Below are 17,219 nucleotides of genomic sequence, written 5' to 3'. Positions count from 1 at the left end.
ATCTTTGTACTGTTATTTGTTGCTATATGTTTCATTGAAACCAACGGAAATAGTCAGAAATTCCCATAAATACCGTTGTCGTTGTGCGTGATTTTGCGTCAATCATGGCGTTACACAGGACGGTAACCTTGACAATTTTTGTTGAAAATATCAAATCATTGCAGTGTATCTATTTTAAATTCGCTAATTCTTCCTATGATTCTCTTCCCATGCATATTCTGAACATTTTGAGCTGATATCTTGAACGAATAGACGAATGGATAGCTCAAAAATAGGAGAAAATGCTACACTGTGTGTACAGCGTTCGTTTTCACACCTAACTTATTTTGCTTGATTTCATCCAGCCACTTTGTATTGGTGACAAAGACCATTGGTCATTTGATTCTAATATGTATGAGGAATTCAAAGATGTATGAGTTTTGAAATATAGGTGATGTTACAGGCGTCCCATAACCGGTGTACCTGAAACGTGATTTTCTAAACACTATCCAATATGGCGTAAAGTTCACTTCGGCGTTCGTGTTTGCGTATTTTCCAAAACATTCTAAACGATTCTTGGGTTATCGGAGACGTTTTGGAATGATCATTCGTGAATTCATAAAAGACAGGTACCCGTGATCACTAATATGCTATTTTTGAAATTCATTTGTCCGAGTAAATATCCGAAATTTAGATTTCAAAACATGCTGTAAATAACGCCGTGAGTGGTGTTTTAGTAATGTGTAAAAAATGGCGACATTTACGAAGTACCTAATTTTCAGAGGTCCTTTTCAGTACTTTTATTTTTTTGCTTCGCCTAAAATGCCAGTGGATGATATCACAGAACAGGGAATTTCCAACCTTAATATCCCCCGCCTGAAGTGGAAGGGGGATATAGGAATGCGTGCTGTCCGTCCGTCACATTTCGTTTCCGGAGCAGAACACAAAAACCGTTGGAGATATCTAAACTAAACTTGGCATATAGATAGGTCTTGTGGTAAAATGGGGCCTTTTGATAGTTTGGGATTTTTGAAAACATTATTTTTCGAGTTTCCATGGCAACGACTTTGACTTAGACTGAAAATGGTGGTAATCCTCGTTTCCAGAGCAGATCTTGAGTACCGTACTATATTTCTTCACCAAACTTGGCACATAGATCGGTCTAGTGGTAAACTGGTGCCTTTTGATGGTAAGGCATTTTTGAAAAAAATATTTTTCGAGTTTCCGAGACAACGACTTAGACTGAAAATGGCGGTAGTCCTCATTTCCGGAGCAGAACTTGAAAACCGTACAACATTTCTTTACCAACTTGGCAAACAGATAGGTCTAGTGGTGAGCTGGTGCCTATTGATAGTTTGGGATTTAATTTTTTTTTTTTTTTTCGAGTTTCAAAGCAATTTCCTTGACTTAGACTGAAAATTGTGGTAGTCCTCGTTACGGAGCAGATCTTGAAAACCGTACAATATTTCTTCACCCAAAGTGGCACATAAATAGGTCTAGTGAGAAACTGGTGCCTTTTGATAGTTCGGGATTTTAAAAAAAGTATTTTTCGAGTTTCCATGGCAACGACTTTGACTTAGGCTGAAAATAGCGGTAGTCCTCGTTTCCGGAGCACATCTTGAAAACCATGCCTTTTGATAGTTTGGGATTTAATTTTTTATATATTTTTCATGTTCCCATGGCAACGACTTTGACTTACGCTGAAAATAGCGGTAGTCCTCGTTTCCGGAGCAGATCTTGAACGAATAGACGAATGGATAGCTCAAAAATAGGAGAAAATGCTACACTGTGTGTACAGCGTTCGTTTTCACACCTAACTTATTTTGCTTGATTTCATCCAGCCACTTTGTATTGGTGACAAAGACCATTGGTCATTTGATTCTAATATGTATGAGGAATTCAAAGATGTATGAGTTTTGAAATATAGGTGATGTTACAGGCGTCCCATAACCGGTGTACCTGAAACGTGATTTTCTAAACACTATCCAATATGGCGTAAAGTTCACTTCGGCGTTCGTGTTTGCGTATTTTCCAAAACATTCTAAACGATTCTTGGGTTATCGGAGACGTTTTGGAATGATCATTCGTGAATTCATAAAAGACAGGTACCCGTGATCACTAATATGCTATTTTTGAAATTCATTTGTCCGAGTAAATATCCGAAATTTAGATTTCAAAACATGCTGTAAATAACGCCGTGAGTGGTGTTTTAGTAATGTGTAAAAAATGGCGACATTTACGAAGTACCTAATTTTCAGAGGTCCTTTTCAGTACTTTTATTTTTTTGCTTCGCCTAAAATGCCAGTGGATGATATCACAGACCAGGGAATTTCACATCTTGAAAACCATGCCTTCTGATAGTTTGGGATTTAATTTTTTATATATTTTTCGAGTTCCCATGGCAACGACGTTGACTTACGCTGAAAATAGCGGTAGTCCTCGTTTCCGGAGCAGATCTTGAAAACCATGCCTTTTGATAGTTTGGGAGTTTTTACGAATGTTTCCTTAGCAAGAGCATAACTCAGAAACCGTTTATATATTCTACAAAAACATCTACACAGGGTTGCCTGAGAACCGTTACCATTATAACCTAATTGAGATGTATACCACTTGACAAAGGGGCTTTGGCAAGGTTTATGGTGAATTATTGTGAAAACACAATTTACAAGTGGCACCCGAACCAGCCTACTTCATCACAGTGCATGTTGGTAACATGAACAGTGGCACCTGAACCAGCCTACTTCCTCACAGCGGGTACCGGTTACATGAACGGGGACACCCGAACCAGCCTATTTCCTCTCAGTGCCGTGATGCACGAAAGCGAAGTCCTGTCAAATTGAAACATGCAGTACCAATTACTGCTGTAACAGCCTTGTTCTCTGTGTCAGACAATGCTAAATCTGTCATGTAATCTTTCAAGCCCAGCCTGGTCAAGTGTATACGATGCTCAGTATGGTCAAATCAAGCAAAGGCCTAAAGCTTGTAGGTTTTGATGAACACAAAATTGTAGTAAACAAAAAAGCATTAGATGAGATGACTAGATTGAGGAATGAAAAACTGTTCACCTGGACACACCCTGTAGAGAACATCCATGGTGATGGACTCAAGGTAGCTCACTTGAATGTTCGATCCCTCAGTGCTCATTTCGAAGATGTGAAGAAGGACAAGTTTGTTGGTGTGCTTGATGTTCTGTGTTTCACAGAAACACACATCAATGACTACAGTGAAAGAGACCTGCCAGGATATAAAGTCTATCCAGGAGACACTACACATGGTATTGCTGAAGAACAGTGTCCAGCTATGTGATGTAATGTCATCTCGCAGTATTGAATACATTTCCTTTCTTGTTGGTAAGTTCTGCATTGCTTGTGTGTATGTTCCTCCAAAAGTGTCATGGACACGGTTGTCGCATTCACTTTCTTATTTCATGCAGAAACTTCAGGATCTCTCCAAGCAGCATGAATGTGAACATGCCCTAGTTACTGGGGATTTCAACTGTGATCTGAGTGAAAAACTCAGACTTGAAGATTTGTTTCATGTGCGGAAAATGACTCAACTCATTCACTCGATCTTCAACTCACTATCTAGGAGCTACACTGGACTTGTTGTTTACTGATCATGCCAGTGCTGTAGCATTCCAGACTCCGGTCTACTACTCAGATCATCAGATGATTGGTGCTGTACTTCTCAGTACACCTCATGTTGACCCCTGCTCTCAATGATCTCTAATTATTGTTCAAGTTTTAACACATCTCATTACAAATACAACTGTAAATGAATCTTAAACGTACTCAACTGTATAAACACTGCATTGCATCCTATCCTGTATATATTCTTGTCAACCATATTCTGTACTTCACTTGCTTGATAACGGTGTTAGAACCTTCACCGAATTGTAATAAAGAAGTTTTTCGTCCATATGTCTCATCCTTAATCATTACAAATACAGTTACGTATTCTATCATAATATGCAGATGGCAAAACAAGACCAGTAATAACTTTTTTAGTCCTGCAATTAAGCCATTACTAAAAGGTCCAGTGAACATAGTTCACAGGAGCTAATGCATTGCACACAACCGGACATGTCATATTGGCGGGGGATATGAGTATTTCATGCTTGTTCAAAACTGTAATGTGTATTTGTGTGGGTGATGTATTTTGAATTTTATTCGACTTCAAAGTGAGGGTTGTAGAGGAGGGACATATATGTCCCTGTGGCATCCAGGGGGTTACGTTACAATATTAGTAAAGTATCCAAGCTTTAAAAATAGTTATCCGTATTTAAATAATGATGGCTCTATGAATACAATCCGACCTCGACAATATTTTACGAATAGGGTCTATTCTACGAATAGGGTGTTTCCTTTTGATATTTCCCGCCGGATATTCTCACGTCGATTATCTGTAGCTTTTTTCCAATACCGATTGTCATATCTCTCCCAACTTTTAAATGTGAGCGTTCGGCCATTGCGTTTACATGCGTTGCATCACTGGGGAGCAACTCACTTGAAACTTCCAAAAAATTGCGACGTCATTAAATTGCGAGCACATGTTCGAATCTTCAGAAATGACGTCATGACAGAACAATGTTTCGTCGTGAAATAAACGACGCTTCCTTCTTTATTGTAGCTATCTTATACTATCGAGAGAAAAAAAACCTCTGTTGGCCAGACATGCACGAATTCTTGACAAATGTCATCTTGACTCATGTTGTTCCAATGAGTAGTTCAGGACTGGGTGCTAGCCATGGCATAACATGTTTGGCTGTTGGAGGCTGTTGGTGGAATTGAGTCACAGTACTGGCACGATGAGTACGTGCATGATCATCTTGAAAGATGAAACGTTGCCCAACACGGTGGTGCAATGATGTCCCGATAGTATTGACCTGTAGGTCTTTAACGTCCAAACAACTCTTATTAAGACGTCTCCAAACTTGATTCCTTCGATCGAGAGTCATCCTCGATTCGTCAGAAAACGTGACATCAGCCCAAAGTCGAGTTTCCCAGAGCTGATGTTCCCTACACAACTGACGCCTCTAATTCAAATGACGTGCAGTAAAATGAGGGATGACACGTGAACGTCGTGAACGCAAATGCCATCTGTGCAGACGTTTTCATGGTCATGTACTCTTACACCAGTTGTCTATTGAAACCGGTCCTTTACTAAGTGGCAGTTTGCACCGATTTCTTAAAGCCATCGTTCTGACTAATCAGTTCTGGGCTGGAGTCGTTGCCCTTGGGAGTCCAAAGAGGCGTCGATTATCGACGTTATGTGTTTGTTGGTATGGGACCGACAATCTACTGATGACAGATTGAGGAACATGCAGCGTTTGGGCGACAATATTTTGACGTGTGCCTACCTGCATCATGCCTATGACCCGTAAACGTTCAGCACGTTGCAATGGCCGCGTGATCAAAGCTGTTGCTTCCTTAATGATCGTTTGGTTCCAAGGAAGCAACTTACGTCTGCTCACAACCGAATCTGAATGATCATGGTAAATCCTGCATACCACCCCTTGCACTTACTCTCCGACTGTCATAATATTGTGTTTCGGAGCTTGATTCCTTCGGAAATGATCTTGCGACATCAATCACTCACTTTCATTGCCAGATAATTGGGGACTTTCCTATAGTTTCACCTTAAATATCCCCTACTTTACATTAGATGGCCGCAAGGCTGAGGTAGGTGTTGCAAGGCAACTACTAATATTGTCGTTTACTGTGCAAAGTAAATCTGAGCGCTTATTTGTCGTTGGTCTCCCTCTCGCAGGAACCAGGGCGTGACTTGATTCGTTGGTTAAAAATAACGACTAAACTGCTAACCATATGTATGCATAGGTAATGGAGGAACGTTGTATTTAAAACGTGTGATAGCAATAAAGGAACTCAACCTTGTTTTATCCGCATGTTTTGGGTCATAATTATGTTTTGAATGCACTATTTCGAACTTAAGTATTTCTAACGAGGTAGTAGTAGTAGTAGTAGTAGTAGTAGTAGTTCTTGTGAATAGATAAGAGGCTGACTTAGGCCATCTAAGGCTTATTTGCGCTCATCACAATATTGTAAGTAATAAGTATGACCTGGGCACATTGAAAATGGGATGAGTATGAGAACACACAAAAGAGCACAAAGATGTGTATGCACAAGAATTGTATAAAACCATAGAATTGGCATAATTTGTACAATAAAATAGCTGATGATTTGAAATCAGTTAAAATCAACACAGTCTGACATGGCCACAAGACACAAGCTTCAAAGACATGCAATGTTTTTTCTCTGAAACGAGCGAACATTAATTTTGTGTGGTGTAAACTTGTGATATTGTCTTTTTGCCAGTATATTCTTAAACTTTGTTGTAATTTTTATGACATTTAAATGTGCAGTAACCATGCGGTTTAGGGAATAACTTATGATGTAGTTTGGGACCTATTTCGTTTTTTTTCTAGCCTTTTAAATTCATTCATGCATATATTGATCATAACAGACATATTACACTGAAAATCAAGTATATGGCACATGGAACATACAAATATGTTACACTCTCACATATTTCATTTGTTATCAGGTTAGCCATTATAAGTACTAATTTACTGTCCAAACACAATTAAGATTTTAATGTTTCTACTTAAAAGGTTTGAGTAAATGAGATTTGCATGTGTAACGAAACCCTAAGAACATACTACCTATCTGTATCCTTTTAGAATCTGTGTACACGTTACAGGAGTGGAGGAGAGCAGAGCATTGTACCCTTTGTACGCTTTTTAGCGTTTCATATCGCCTATGTGCGCCATGTACGATAATAGACTGTTCTGGTTTCTGGATAATATGTGTATTATAACACAGCTGGTGGGCGTCATTGTTTATGTTCATATTTCCGCCTGTAAAGATTGCACTACTATACGTTCACGCTTAAAATGTAGCCTTAATACCGTCACACAACTGCCCCCAAATATTGTTTTATATACGGACATAAACCATGATGCGTTTTGTCTGGTTCTTTTGATAATTAGTTCATGTCACATTAAACTTTGGAACTTTGCGCTGACACATGTATTTTGGTTTGGCGTTGAAGAAATTATTGGTTATTTGGTCTTCGTTACGGTACATATATTACGACTGCTGTATTTTTTGTGAGGCCTTAAAAGATAAATATATTTCTGATCGTAGTACACAAATATTGCCCAAATGATCAGACTGTCATGACCTCTCATTTCTCGCAGGATATCGGACAAAAAGGACTATATGGAACGAAAGTCAATTGGTAGGCTCTTTTCTTATCCCTTATCTAAATTCTACCACTCACAAACTGCTTGTAGAAGTTCATGTTTTGATCGTCTAGCCTCCTCTTTGCTATACCAAGCTCTTCCTCTTTCTTTTCCTTTTCCTCCCTCATCTCATCTGAAAAACATACATCATTGTTACCTTACCGACGCAAGTTGATGAATGCAAAGTAAAATGGGCTTATATATGACATATTTGCTCACGTACCTCTCAGGAAGCGGGCACTGATGAGCTCTATCTCTTGATGCTGGTCCAGGGCCTTCACCTTCCCCATGTACAGATCTTGTATGTGCACCTTCTGATACAGTTGGTGGCCTGCCTCGTCAAGGCATTCTGACACAGCAAACACGCAGTTTCACCATACGTCTGTGTAGCCAGTTCTGATGTAGTATGTGCATACCTATTGTAGCGGCGAATTCTAACCGTAGACATGTCTTATTACGACTTACTTCGTACCTAGAGATCTAGATCTAGAGACTATCCACTATATGTGCTATACTGTAACGTAAATATAAATGGTTCAAAGAGGATGTATACGACTCTTGCTCAAAGTTTTTGATCACGGTTACAACATTGAAGACAAAAGTAAAGCTTTCAAAGGTTTTGTTTTTAGACATGTGAAGGACATTTACAAACTAATAGACATGCATGATCTCACAAGGAATAGACTTGCAGTGGATAGCGTAATCGGTCATAGAAGTGGTCCCTTGTTTTTAGAAACAGGTAGTCGTCCCACCCTTCATTAAATGAGAACAAGGGATAGTATTGAGTTTCCACGTAGTGCTTACTACAACCTCTGCGGTGACTCACGCTGTCCAGTTTGAAAAGCAGCGCTTCTTTCGGATGAATTGGGGCACCGTACCACGCATCTTGCGACGACACATGTTGAAGTTATCAATGTCCAGGTAGGACATCTTAAATACATAACACTGTTATTTTCGCTTTTGGGGGTTTACCATTGAAACTAATCTGATTTGTTAAGAAAACAAACAAGAGTTCTATGGATTTAAAAAATACAAATGACTGCCAATGAAATCGCTGTTCGTTTGCGCCAGGCTTCTGACCACACGATTAGAAATTGTCTGCATGCAGCTATTATGCGTCCACGGTGACCATGTGTTGTACCACCGTTAACAAATCGACACATTCTAGCCAGACGCAAATGGTGTTTAGGGCGTTAGAAAGTGGGAGAATCACTAATGTTCGTGTGTAATGTTTTCAGATGGGTCCATATTCACTCTTGACTATCGGTGTTTGCGTGGATGTGTCTGGAGGCGTGCAAACGAACGTCATGCGAACGTCATCGTATTAGGCAACATGACAGACATGTGTCTGTTATGATATGGGGATCACTCTGAGTTTGGACCATTTAATTTCTGGGTGTTTTTTAAAAAAACAACAACAAAAAACAGGTAGACACAATTTTTTTTTTTAAATTTTTTTTTTTAATTTTTTTTTTTTATTTTTTTTTTTTTTTTATGGATAACAACTTCTTTAATACTGTAAAAGGCGACGTTTCGGTATAGATCCTTATATCGTTGTCAAGCAAGACTGAATGAGGGACATAGTGTAGAATATATATAGCAAGTGGATGATAACAATAGAGGATTAACAGTAACAACAAGGGCATACATGAGTGGGATAACATAGGTAGGTGTGACAACAAAGGGATTATGCTATCACAACACGATGGGCAGAAAACACATAGCTAGAAGCCAATAGGGGCATGAAGCCAATAAACAGGTGATTATTGGTAATCCCTTTGTTGTCACACCTACCTATGTTATCCCACTCATGTATGCCCTTGTTGTTACTGTTAATCCTCTATTGTTATCATCCACTTGCTATATATATTCTACACTATGTCCCTCATTCAATGGGGAAGTTCACGACGCCCCACTAGGAAGTGACCACTTCCCAATAAACATAACCATAGGAAATACCAACGTCCCCGACAAACCCGAAAACTCAGAACCCAAATTTAACTATAACCAGGCTAACTGGGATAAATTCCAAAATATCTGCAAACAAGCCAATCTAAACGAGATAGAACATAATGACCCAGAAACCTTCTGCAAAAACCTAACAGAATACATAATCACCTCAGCTAAAAATTCAATACCCTTTAGAAAAGCAAACAAATCAGGCAAACCCTCAGTACCCTGGTGGAACGAGGAAATAGAACAAACCAGACAAAAACGTAAAAAAGCCTTCAATAAAGCCAAACGCGACCATAACTACATACCTATAGCCCACAAACTAAACCATGAGGTCCAAAACCTAGTCAAAATAGCCAAAACCAGGGACTGGAAAAAATTTTGCGAGGGATTAAATAACCGCACAGATGCCAGGACGGTCTGGCGCAAAATTCATGCCATTAGAGGCCTAAAAAGACACAAAAAAACTCCTAATATAAATAACTCAACCAACCCCAGCGAAAAAGCAAATAACCTAGCTAAACACTTTTCGACCATCAGCAGTAACAAAAACTTCAGTGATAAATTCCAAACAAAACTCAAAACAGAATCCAAACCTACCAAAGAATTAAACGATAACCTAGAAATAAACCAACCCTTCACAATAGAAGAACTAAACTATGTACTCCAAAACAGGAAAAAGGGAACAGCCCCAGGACTAGACCTAACATCCTACCAAATAATCAAAAAACTCCCTCCCAAGCTACTACAGTCACTACTCAAACTCTATAATCTAATCTACCTAAACGGCCAGGTACCAACCTCTTGGAAACAGGCTCTAGTTATCCCTATCCCTAAACCCGACAAACCTACAAACCAAGCTAACTCTTACAGGCCAATATCTCTGACCTCAAACTTATGTAAAGTAATGGAATCTATGACCAAAAATAGATTACAACACTACCTAACTCTAAACAACACCATAAATACAGACCAAAGCGGGTTCACTCCTGGCCGCTCAACTCTAGACAATCTCGCCCGGTTAGAACAGGAGATCAAAACAGGACAACTCAACAAACAATATACTACAGGCATCTTCTTGGACTTCTCAAAAGCATTCGACATGGTTTGGCACAACGGGCTAATTCAAAAACTTAAAAAAATAGGACTAAAAGGACAAATCGTTAACTACATCCAGGACTTCCTAAATAACCGAAAAATCACAGTGGGTATAGACCAGGTTCTATCGGACCAGTGTCCCCTAGAAAACGGCACTCCCCAGGGCAGCATTCTTAGCCCAACACTCTTTAACATAATGATCAATGACCTCTTCGAGGGCCTATCCCCTAAAATTAAAACATCCAAATTCGCAGATGACGGAGCCCTCTGGATCCGCACGAAAAGTATGTCAACTTCCCAAAATCTACTCCAAAAATCCCTAAATAAAATACAGCAATGGGCAGACAAGTGGGGCTTCTCCCTAAACTCCGAAAAAACTACAGGAATAGTCTTCAAACACCGAAAAATGAAACACACCACCCCAAATCTTAAATTAAACAATAAACCAATTAAGTTCCAAAAACAAACCAAATTCCTAGGGCTAATCTTCGATCAACACCTAACATGGGAGGCCCACGTTAAAAACTTAACAACTAAATGCAGCAAAGATCTAAACGCACTAAGATGCCTCACCGGCTCCAACTGGGGGGCCTCCAAAGATACTCTACTCTCTCTCTACACATCACTAATTAGGTCTAAATTAGATTACGGATGTGCGATCTATGATACGCTTAGCAATAACCTAACCAAAAAACTAGACTCAATCCAATACCAAGCTCTTAAAATAGTCACACGTTCCCAACATGGCACCTCTCTCACTTCACTTCAGGCCTTAACAGGAGAAATGCCACTAAACCTACGTAGGCAACACTTAACCCTTAATTTCTGGGCCTCGTCCCAATCAAACCCTCTCATCCAAAACCTCATAAACGAAAATATCCGCCCTCGTAACCAGGCTCTAACTAGGAAGCACCCTTTACTTACTCCAATATCTCAACGAATTTTCAACTACCTAAACGAAAACCAAATAGATAACCTCCAACAAAACTGCAAACCATCAAATATATTTACCCCAAAACTAAAAATCCCCCAAATAGACACATCTCTGGCAAACTCAATAAACAAACAAACCGATCCAAACATAGCTAAATCCACCACACTAGCTTACATACACGAAAACTGGCCAAATTGGTGCCACATCTACACAGACGGATCTTCCGATCCGATCACAAATCGCACTGGTTTTGGAGTCCACATAGCACAACCAAATAGGAACACTCAATCTTATCGACTCCCAAACAACCAATCCATCTTCACTGCAGAGTTAATGGGCATAGCATCCGCCCTCCATAACCAACATGCTAAAAAACATAAAAAAATCCTAATACTCACAGACTCACTAAGTGGACTACAGGCCCTCCAAAATAAAAACACCAAAAACCGCCCTAAACTCATTAACCAAATACTCAAAAGCGCAAATAACTTAACAGAGGCAGGCAAACAAATAGCATTTATCTGGATCCCAGCCCACGTAGGAATATATGGAAACGAAAACGCCGATCAAGCCGCCAAAAAATCCCTCAAAATTCCTGAAATAAGCCTTAATCTACCAATGTCTAAAGCAGAGATCAAGAGCATTAACAAACGTAAAATCACCCAAAGATGGCATAAGACATACCTAAAAACAAACACACAGATAATCAAAATCCTCAAAAAACCTCTAACCAAACCTAAAATCCTCCATCCATCCAAGAAAATTGATAGAATAATCACCAAACTCCAAACAGGTCACACTAAACTAAACAGTCAACTCCTAAAAATGAAAAAGCACGCAACCGGAAAATGCCCACACTGCCCACACCTGGAAACAATAGAACATGCACTCTTACACTGCACGCACTACCAAACCCACCGAGCAACACTCCAAACAAATCTAAAAGTAGATAAAGCCATAACCCTAGAATCAATCCTAAATCCACATAACAATATAGAAAAATTTAAAGCACTAGGCGTATACTTAACTAAAACCAATCTAATGATCCGCATCTAAAAACACTCAACCACGCCACATAAACAAACAAACACACACACACCAACACACTCCCTTGGTACACTACCACACCCCTAGGCATGCATTCCAAATTTCAAAATCTCCAAAACTTATATAAGCAACCACTAAAACCCCCCTCTGGTTGCAACACCTTTATTTTCCCTTCAAAACCACGCTAAATGGCCCGACCGGGCCCGTGTGCGAAATACGCTCCAGTCGGAAAGCGCACGTTAAATCTCCAAACGTAAGTAAGTAAGTAACCCTCATTCAGTCTTGCTTGACAACGGTATAAGGATCTATACCGAAACGTCGCCTTTTACAGTATTAAAGAAGTTGTAATCCATAAAAAAAAAAAAAAAAAAAAAAATTGTGTCTACCTTGTCATCCATCAACTTCTAAGTAATGCCTATCAAACAACAAACAACAGATCATAATTTTTTAAAAAAACCCAACTCCATCTGCTTGAAAAACAAGAAAGAAGTGAACAAAGCTCACATACCCCCGTTATCCCCGCTGGTCAACAACAAATAGTAAATAGTTTGTTAATTAATTAAATATTACATATTTCTAACTGATTTAAACTTCAATGTTTTAAAAATTAGGATGGAGTTCCAGTGACAATTCCCCCCCCCCCCCCCCAAAAAAAAAAATCTCCCATATTACCATTGTTCACTACGAGGAAGTAGATCACCATGAACACCTTTGAATAAAAAATTGATTGAGGAGTTACATAAGAAGAATTATCAAAAGGACCAAAAATTGTTCATATAAAAACACATAAAAAATGGAACAACATCATATAAGAAAATCAATAAATTAATAATTTCCATCTAGCCTTTACAGATATGGTAAAGAATTCATGTGTGTAGCAAGTTTGGTGAAGCTAGGGTGCATGGTTAAAAAGATATGGGCCGTACAAAACACCCACCCTAAAAGTTTAAGTTTCTAATATTTCCATGGAAACGGCAAAAATTAAAAAAATCAGAATCTTCAAACTACCAAATGGCACAAGTACTCATTGTGGTTAATGTGTGTAGAAAGTTTGGTGAAGCTAGGGTGCATAGTTAAAAAGTTATGGGCCGTTGGATAAGTTGATAAGTCTGGTGAGTGTGCTGGCCAAGGTAAGACGTTGTATAGGGCCATGTGTTATAATGTTGAAAGAGGCCCGGTGATTCTGTTGGAAAGACGTCGAGAGATTAGTCCATGTAGTGCTGTCAAATGAAGTTCCCTTCCAAAATCACCAGATCTGTCTTCACTTGGCTACAAATGCCGCATCGTCAGGGCAAGCAGATGGCCCAATGACAGAGTGACATATGCCTCATTGTTTGGCTACAGTGGCCGCAACCTTCAAACAGTTCGCAACATAACATTCGTTCTCCAGCAGTAACGCAACAACGTTACGTTCGTTCTCCAGCGGTAGAAACACATTCTTCCATCCTTTCCATAATCTAAGTTTTCAAATACATCACGAATTTTGAACTTTTTACCCAAATATATCACCATAAAGCTCCACATTGTTGTGTATTGCATTGGGAAACGCAACCGTGCGGCATTCGGTGGTAATCCCGTCATCAGCAGCTCATCTTGCGTTGGTACGACTCAAAGACACACCCAAAGAACGTTCATTTTTATCCATTTTCAGCATAACCTAAACAAATGTTCTTTCCAATTCCAACTTCACTGAATGCAACGTCTATTTAAAGTGAATGACATTACTCTACCCGCAATTTTGAGACTAAAAACCAAGGGTTAGATTTAGTTTGTTGTTTACACACGATCGTTTCGAACATCTAGTCCCAGGTGAATATGTGCCCTGTTCCAGGTCTGTTTATTGCCAAGTCACTGACAGGGTTGAGAGAAGAATTTGGAAACTGTTTATGTTGCACAAGTAAGGCACGGCTTTCTTCAAACACACTTCATGATTGATTGATTGATTGTTTGTTGTGTAACGCCGCATTCAGCAATATTCCAGCTATATGACGGCGGTCTGTAAATAATCGAGTCTGGACCAGACAATCTAGTGATTGGCATCATGAGCATCGATCCGCGCAATTGGGATTCGATGACATGCATCAGCCAAGTCAGGGAGCCTGACCACATGATCCCGTTAGTCGCCTCCTTCGACAAGCATCGTCGCCTTTTACAGCAAGCATGGGTTGCTGAAGACCTACTCTACCGCGAATCACACAATATATCAGCTATATGATGACGGCGGTCTGTAAAAACTCGAGTCTGGATCAGACAATCCAGTGATTGACATCATGAGGATCGATCAACGTAATTGGGATACGATGACATGCATCAACCAAGTCAGCGAGCTTGACCACCCGATCCCGTTAGTCGCCTCTTACAACCAGTATAGTCGCTTTTTAAAGCAAGCATGGGTTGCCTAAGACCTACTCTAGACCGGATCTTCACACAATGAAGACTTGTAAGAAAGGAGGCACACTTCATGATTGATTGATTGATTGATTGATTGTTTGTTGTGTAACGCCGCATTCAGCAATATTCCAGCTATATGACGGCGGTCTGTAAATAATCGAGTCTGGACCAGACAATCTAGTGATTGGCATCATGAGCATCGATCCACGCAATTGGGATTCGATGACATGCATCAACCAAGTCAGGGAGCCTGACCACATGATCCCGTTAGTCGCCTCTTTCGACAAGCATCGTCGCCTTTTACAGCAAGCATGGGTTGCTGAAGACCTACTCTATCGCGAATCACTCAATATTCCAGCTATATGATGAAGGCGGTCTGTAAAAACTCGTGTCTGGATCAGACAATCCAGTGATTGACATCATGAGGATCGATCAACGTAATTGGGATACGATGACATGCATCAACCAAGTCAGCGAGCTTGACCACCCGATCCCGTTAGTCGCCTCTTACAACCAGCATAGTCGCTTTTTAAAGCAAGCATGGGTTGCCTAAGACCTACTCTAGACCGGATCTTCAAACAATGAAGACTTGTAAGAAAGGAGGCGGGATCTAAACTGTACATTACCTGACAGGAAATGGGGCGCAGGATATGAATGGAACGATGTTGGCCTGCAACACATGTCTGTGATATATCGATGGGACATGAAACCTAAACTGAAAAGAGGAGTGGATCGACAGGAAACTGAAATAATACAGGAAAATAATTTTGCCAATGTGCGCAATTGTGTCACTGAATTTACACAAGTAGCTATTTCTAAGGAGCACCATAGAGTTATTCTATACTATATAGATAGATTGAGTTGCATAAATCCCACCTCAGATCCAGCAATGATCAAAGACAAGAAAGAACGTCTCTTGAAACCCATCATAAAAGACATTCGATCTCATACAGATATTACAGATGAAAACACCACAGGACGTCGTCTCATCAAGAAGAAACTTAATAAATAACTGTATGTGAAGAGACGAGCCACTCTTGGTTCTCCAGGCGAAGTACAATTAAGAAATTGTTATCCATAAAATTTACCTTCTTTGGATACAACGTCTTATGCTTGTTGAATCAAATTGTTCAACGCATTATTTATTGATTTTGTTTGGGAAATGACTTTCACAAAGTCCTGTGAAGCAAAAGCAAAACCTACTTAGCTCAAAGAACACAGATTAATACATTACTGGTTAATGGTATAAGGATATGTATCAACTTGAATCTAAGTAGTACAGGTCCCGATTTCTTGAAACAAACTTAAGTTCAACAAGAGTGCTCTGAGAGCACAACACCCCCCGCATGAATTTTTGTAACTAGTTTATATTTTCTTTGTATTTTATGAAATAACAACAGTAGATGGCACTGCATTAGAAAAAAATTGTGCAGAACATTTTGTTGGGAGTAATCCAGTCTGAATGCTAATGCCATAAGGATGTAGAACACCCACAAAAGGCTCATACAAGGAAACTAACTATAGTTATAGTTATAGTTAGATATTGTGATATTCTCTGGAAACTGGAGAAGTAGATTTCATGAAGCTCCGTAAAACAGGGGCAGTAACTCTGTCAAAATTTGTCGAAATGAAACGGGACTGCGATATGCGTATCATCAACATGTCAACATCTTGTGTGTAGAGTGTCAGGGATATTCTCTGGAAACTGTAGGAGAAGTTGATTTCACAAGCTTAGTACCCTCTCTCACAATTAGGCAAATGAAGCTCCGTAAAACAGGGGCAGTAACTCTGTCAAAATGAGTCGAAACGAAACGGGACTGCGATATGCGTATCATCAACATGTCAACATCTTGTGTGTAGAGTGTCAGGGATATTCTCTGGAAACTGTAGGAGGAGTTGATTTCACAAGCTTAGTACCCTCTGTGGGAGGGACAGACGGACGGACGGCGCCACGACATAATCCCCCTTCGGCCATTCTGGCCAGGCGGGGGATAAAAACATAAGTCAATACATAGTATCAGTTATCATCACTAATATCAAATAAAAATGTGACTTTGACGATATTATAATTTAATCCGTTTGACCTTGTACGCTCCCGTAACCCGGAAATGGTAGACGATAAATCAACTTGCCACATGCAAGTTTCTCTGTACCTTTTATTTGAACTTTTGTTGATATTTAAGAATCACCATTCAATGTTACGGTGAATATAAATGGGCATGAATAATATTTTTGCGATGTACACGCTGATAAGTTTCACTTTTAAAAGTGTATCCCACGCAATATGTCTATGGATATCGTCGATCAGCAAGATCGCCCTCAACAACAGGTGCGCGAAAATGGGCTTGACAAAACCGAAAACGTGTTTCAAAATAATATTCCTACGTTGTTGAATATGATAGGATATATATATAAGCAATAAAATGCTACATATATATTTTCGGTGTCAGTTCCACATTACATTTGAGACAGTTTTCCTTTGATAATACATTCATAGATTCTAGCATGATTTTAAAACAATTTCATGAAGCATTTCTAAATTTATTCCAAAAA

General features: G+C 39.5%; 1 protein-coding gene across 1 annotated transcript in view; it reads right to left on the bottom strand.

Annotated features, from left to right (window-relative positions):
- LOC139448133 (uncharacterized) overlaps nucleotides 1-17,219 on the bottom strand; it is a 152,939-nt gene that overhangs the window by 97,073 nt on the left and 38,647 nt on the right. Inside the window, exons 3-4 of the mRNA XM_071229655.1 lie at nucleotides 7,467-7,592; nucleotides 7,282-7,376 (exon numbers count right to left, since the gene is read on the bottom strand). Coding sequence (XP_071085756.1) covers nucleotides 7,282-7,376; nucleotides 7,467-7,592 — 221 coding nt within the window. The remainder of the gene's footprint in view (nucleotides 1-7,281; nucleotides 7,377-7,466; nucleotides 7,593-17,219) is intronic.

The sequence above is a fragment of the Haliotis cracherodii genome, unplaced genomic scaffold, assembly GCF_022045235.1.
Source record: "Haliotis cracherodii isolate W230 unplaced genomic scaffold, xgHalCrac1.p SCAF_10, whole genome shotgun sequence".
NCBI lineage: Eukaryota > Metazoa > Mollusca > Gastropoda > Lepetellida > Haliotidae > Haliotis > Haliotis cracherodii.
The sequence above is the reverse complement of the archived record's forward strand: the minus strand, read 5'-3'. Positions and strand labels throughout refer to the sequence as shown.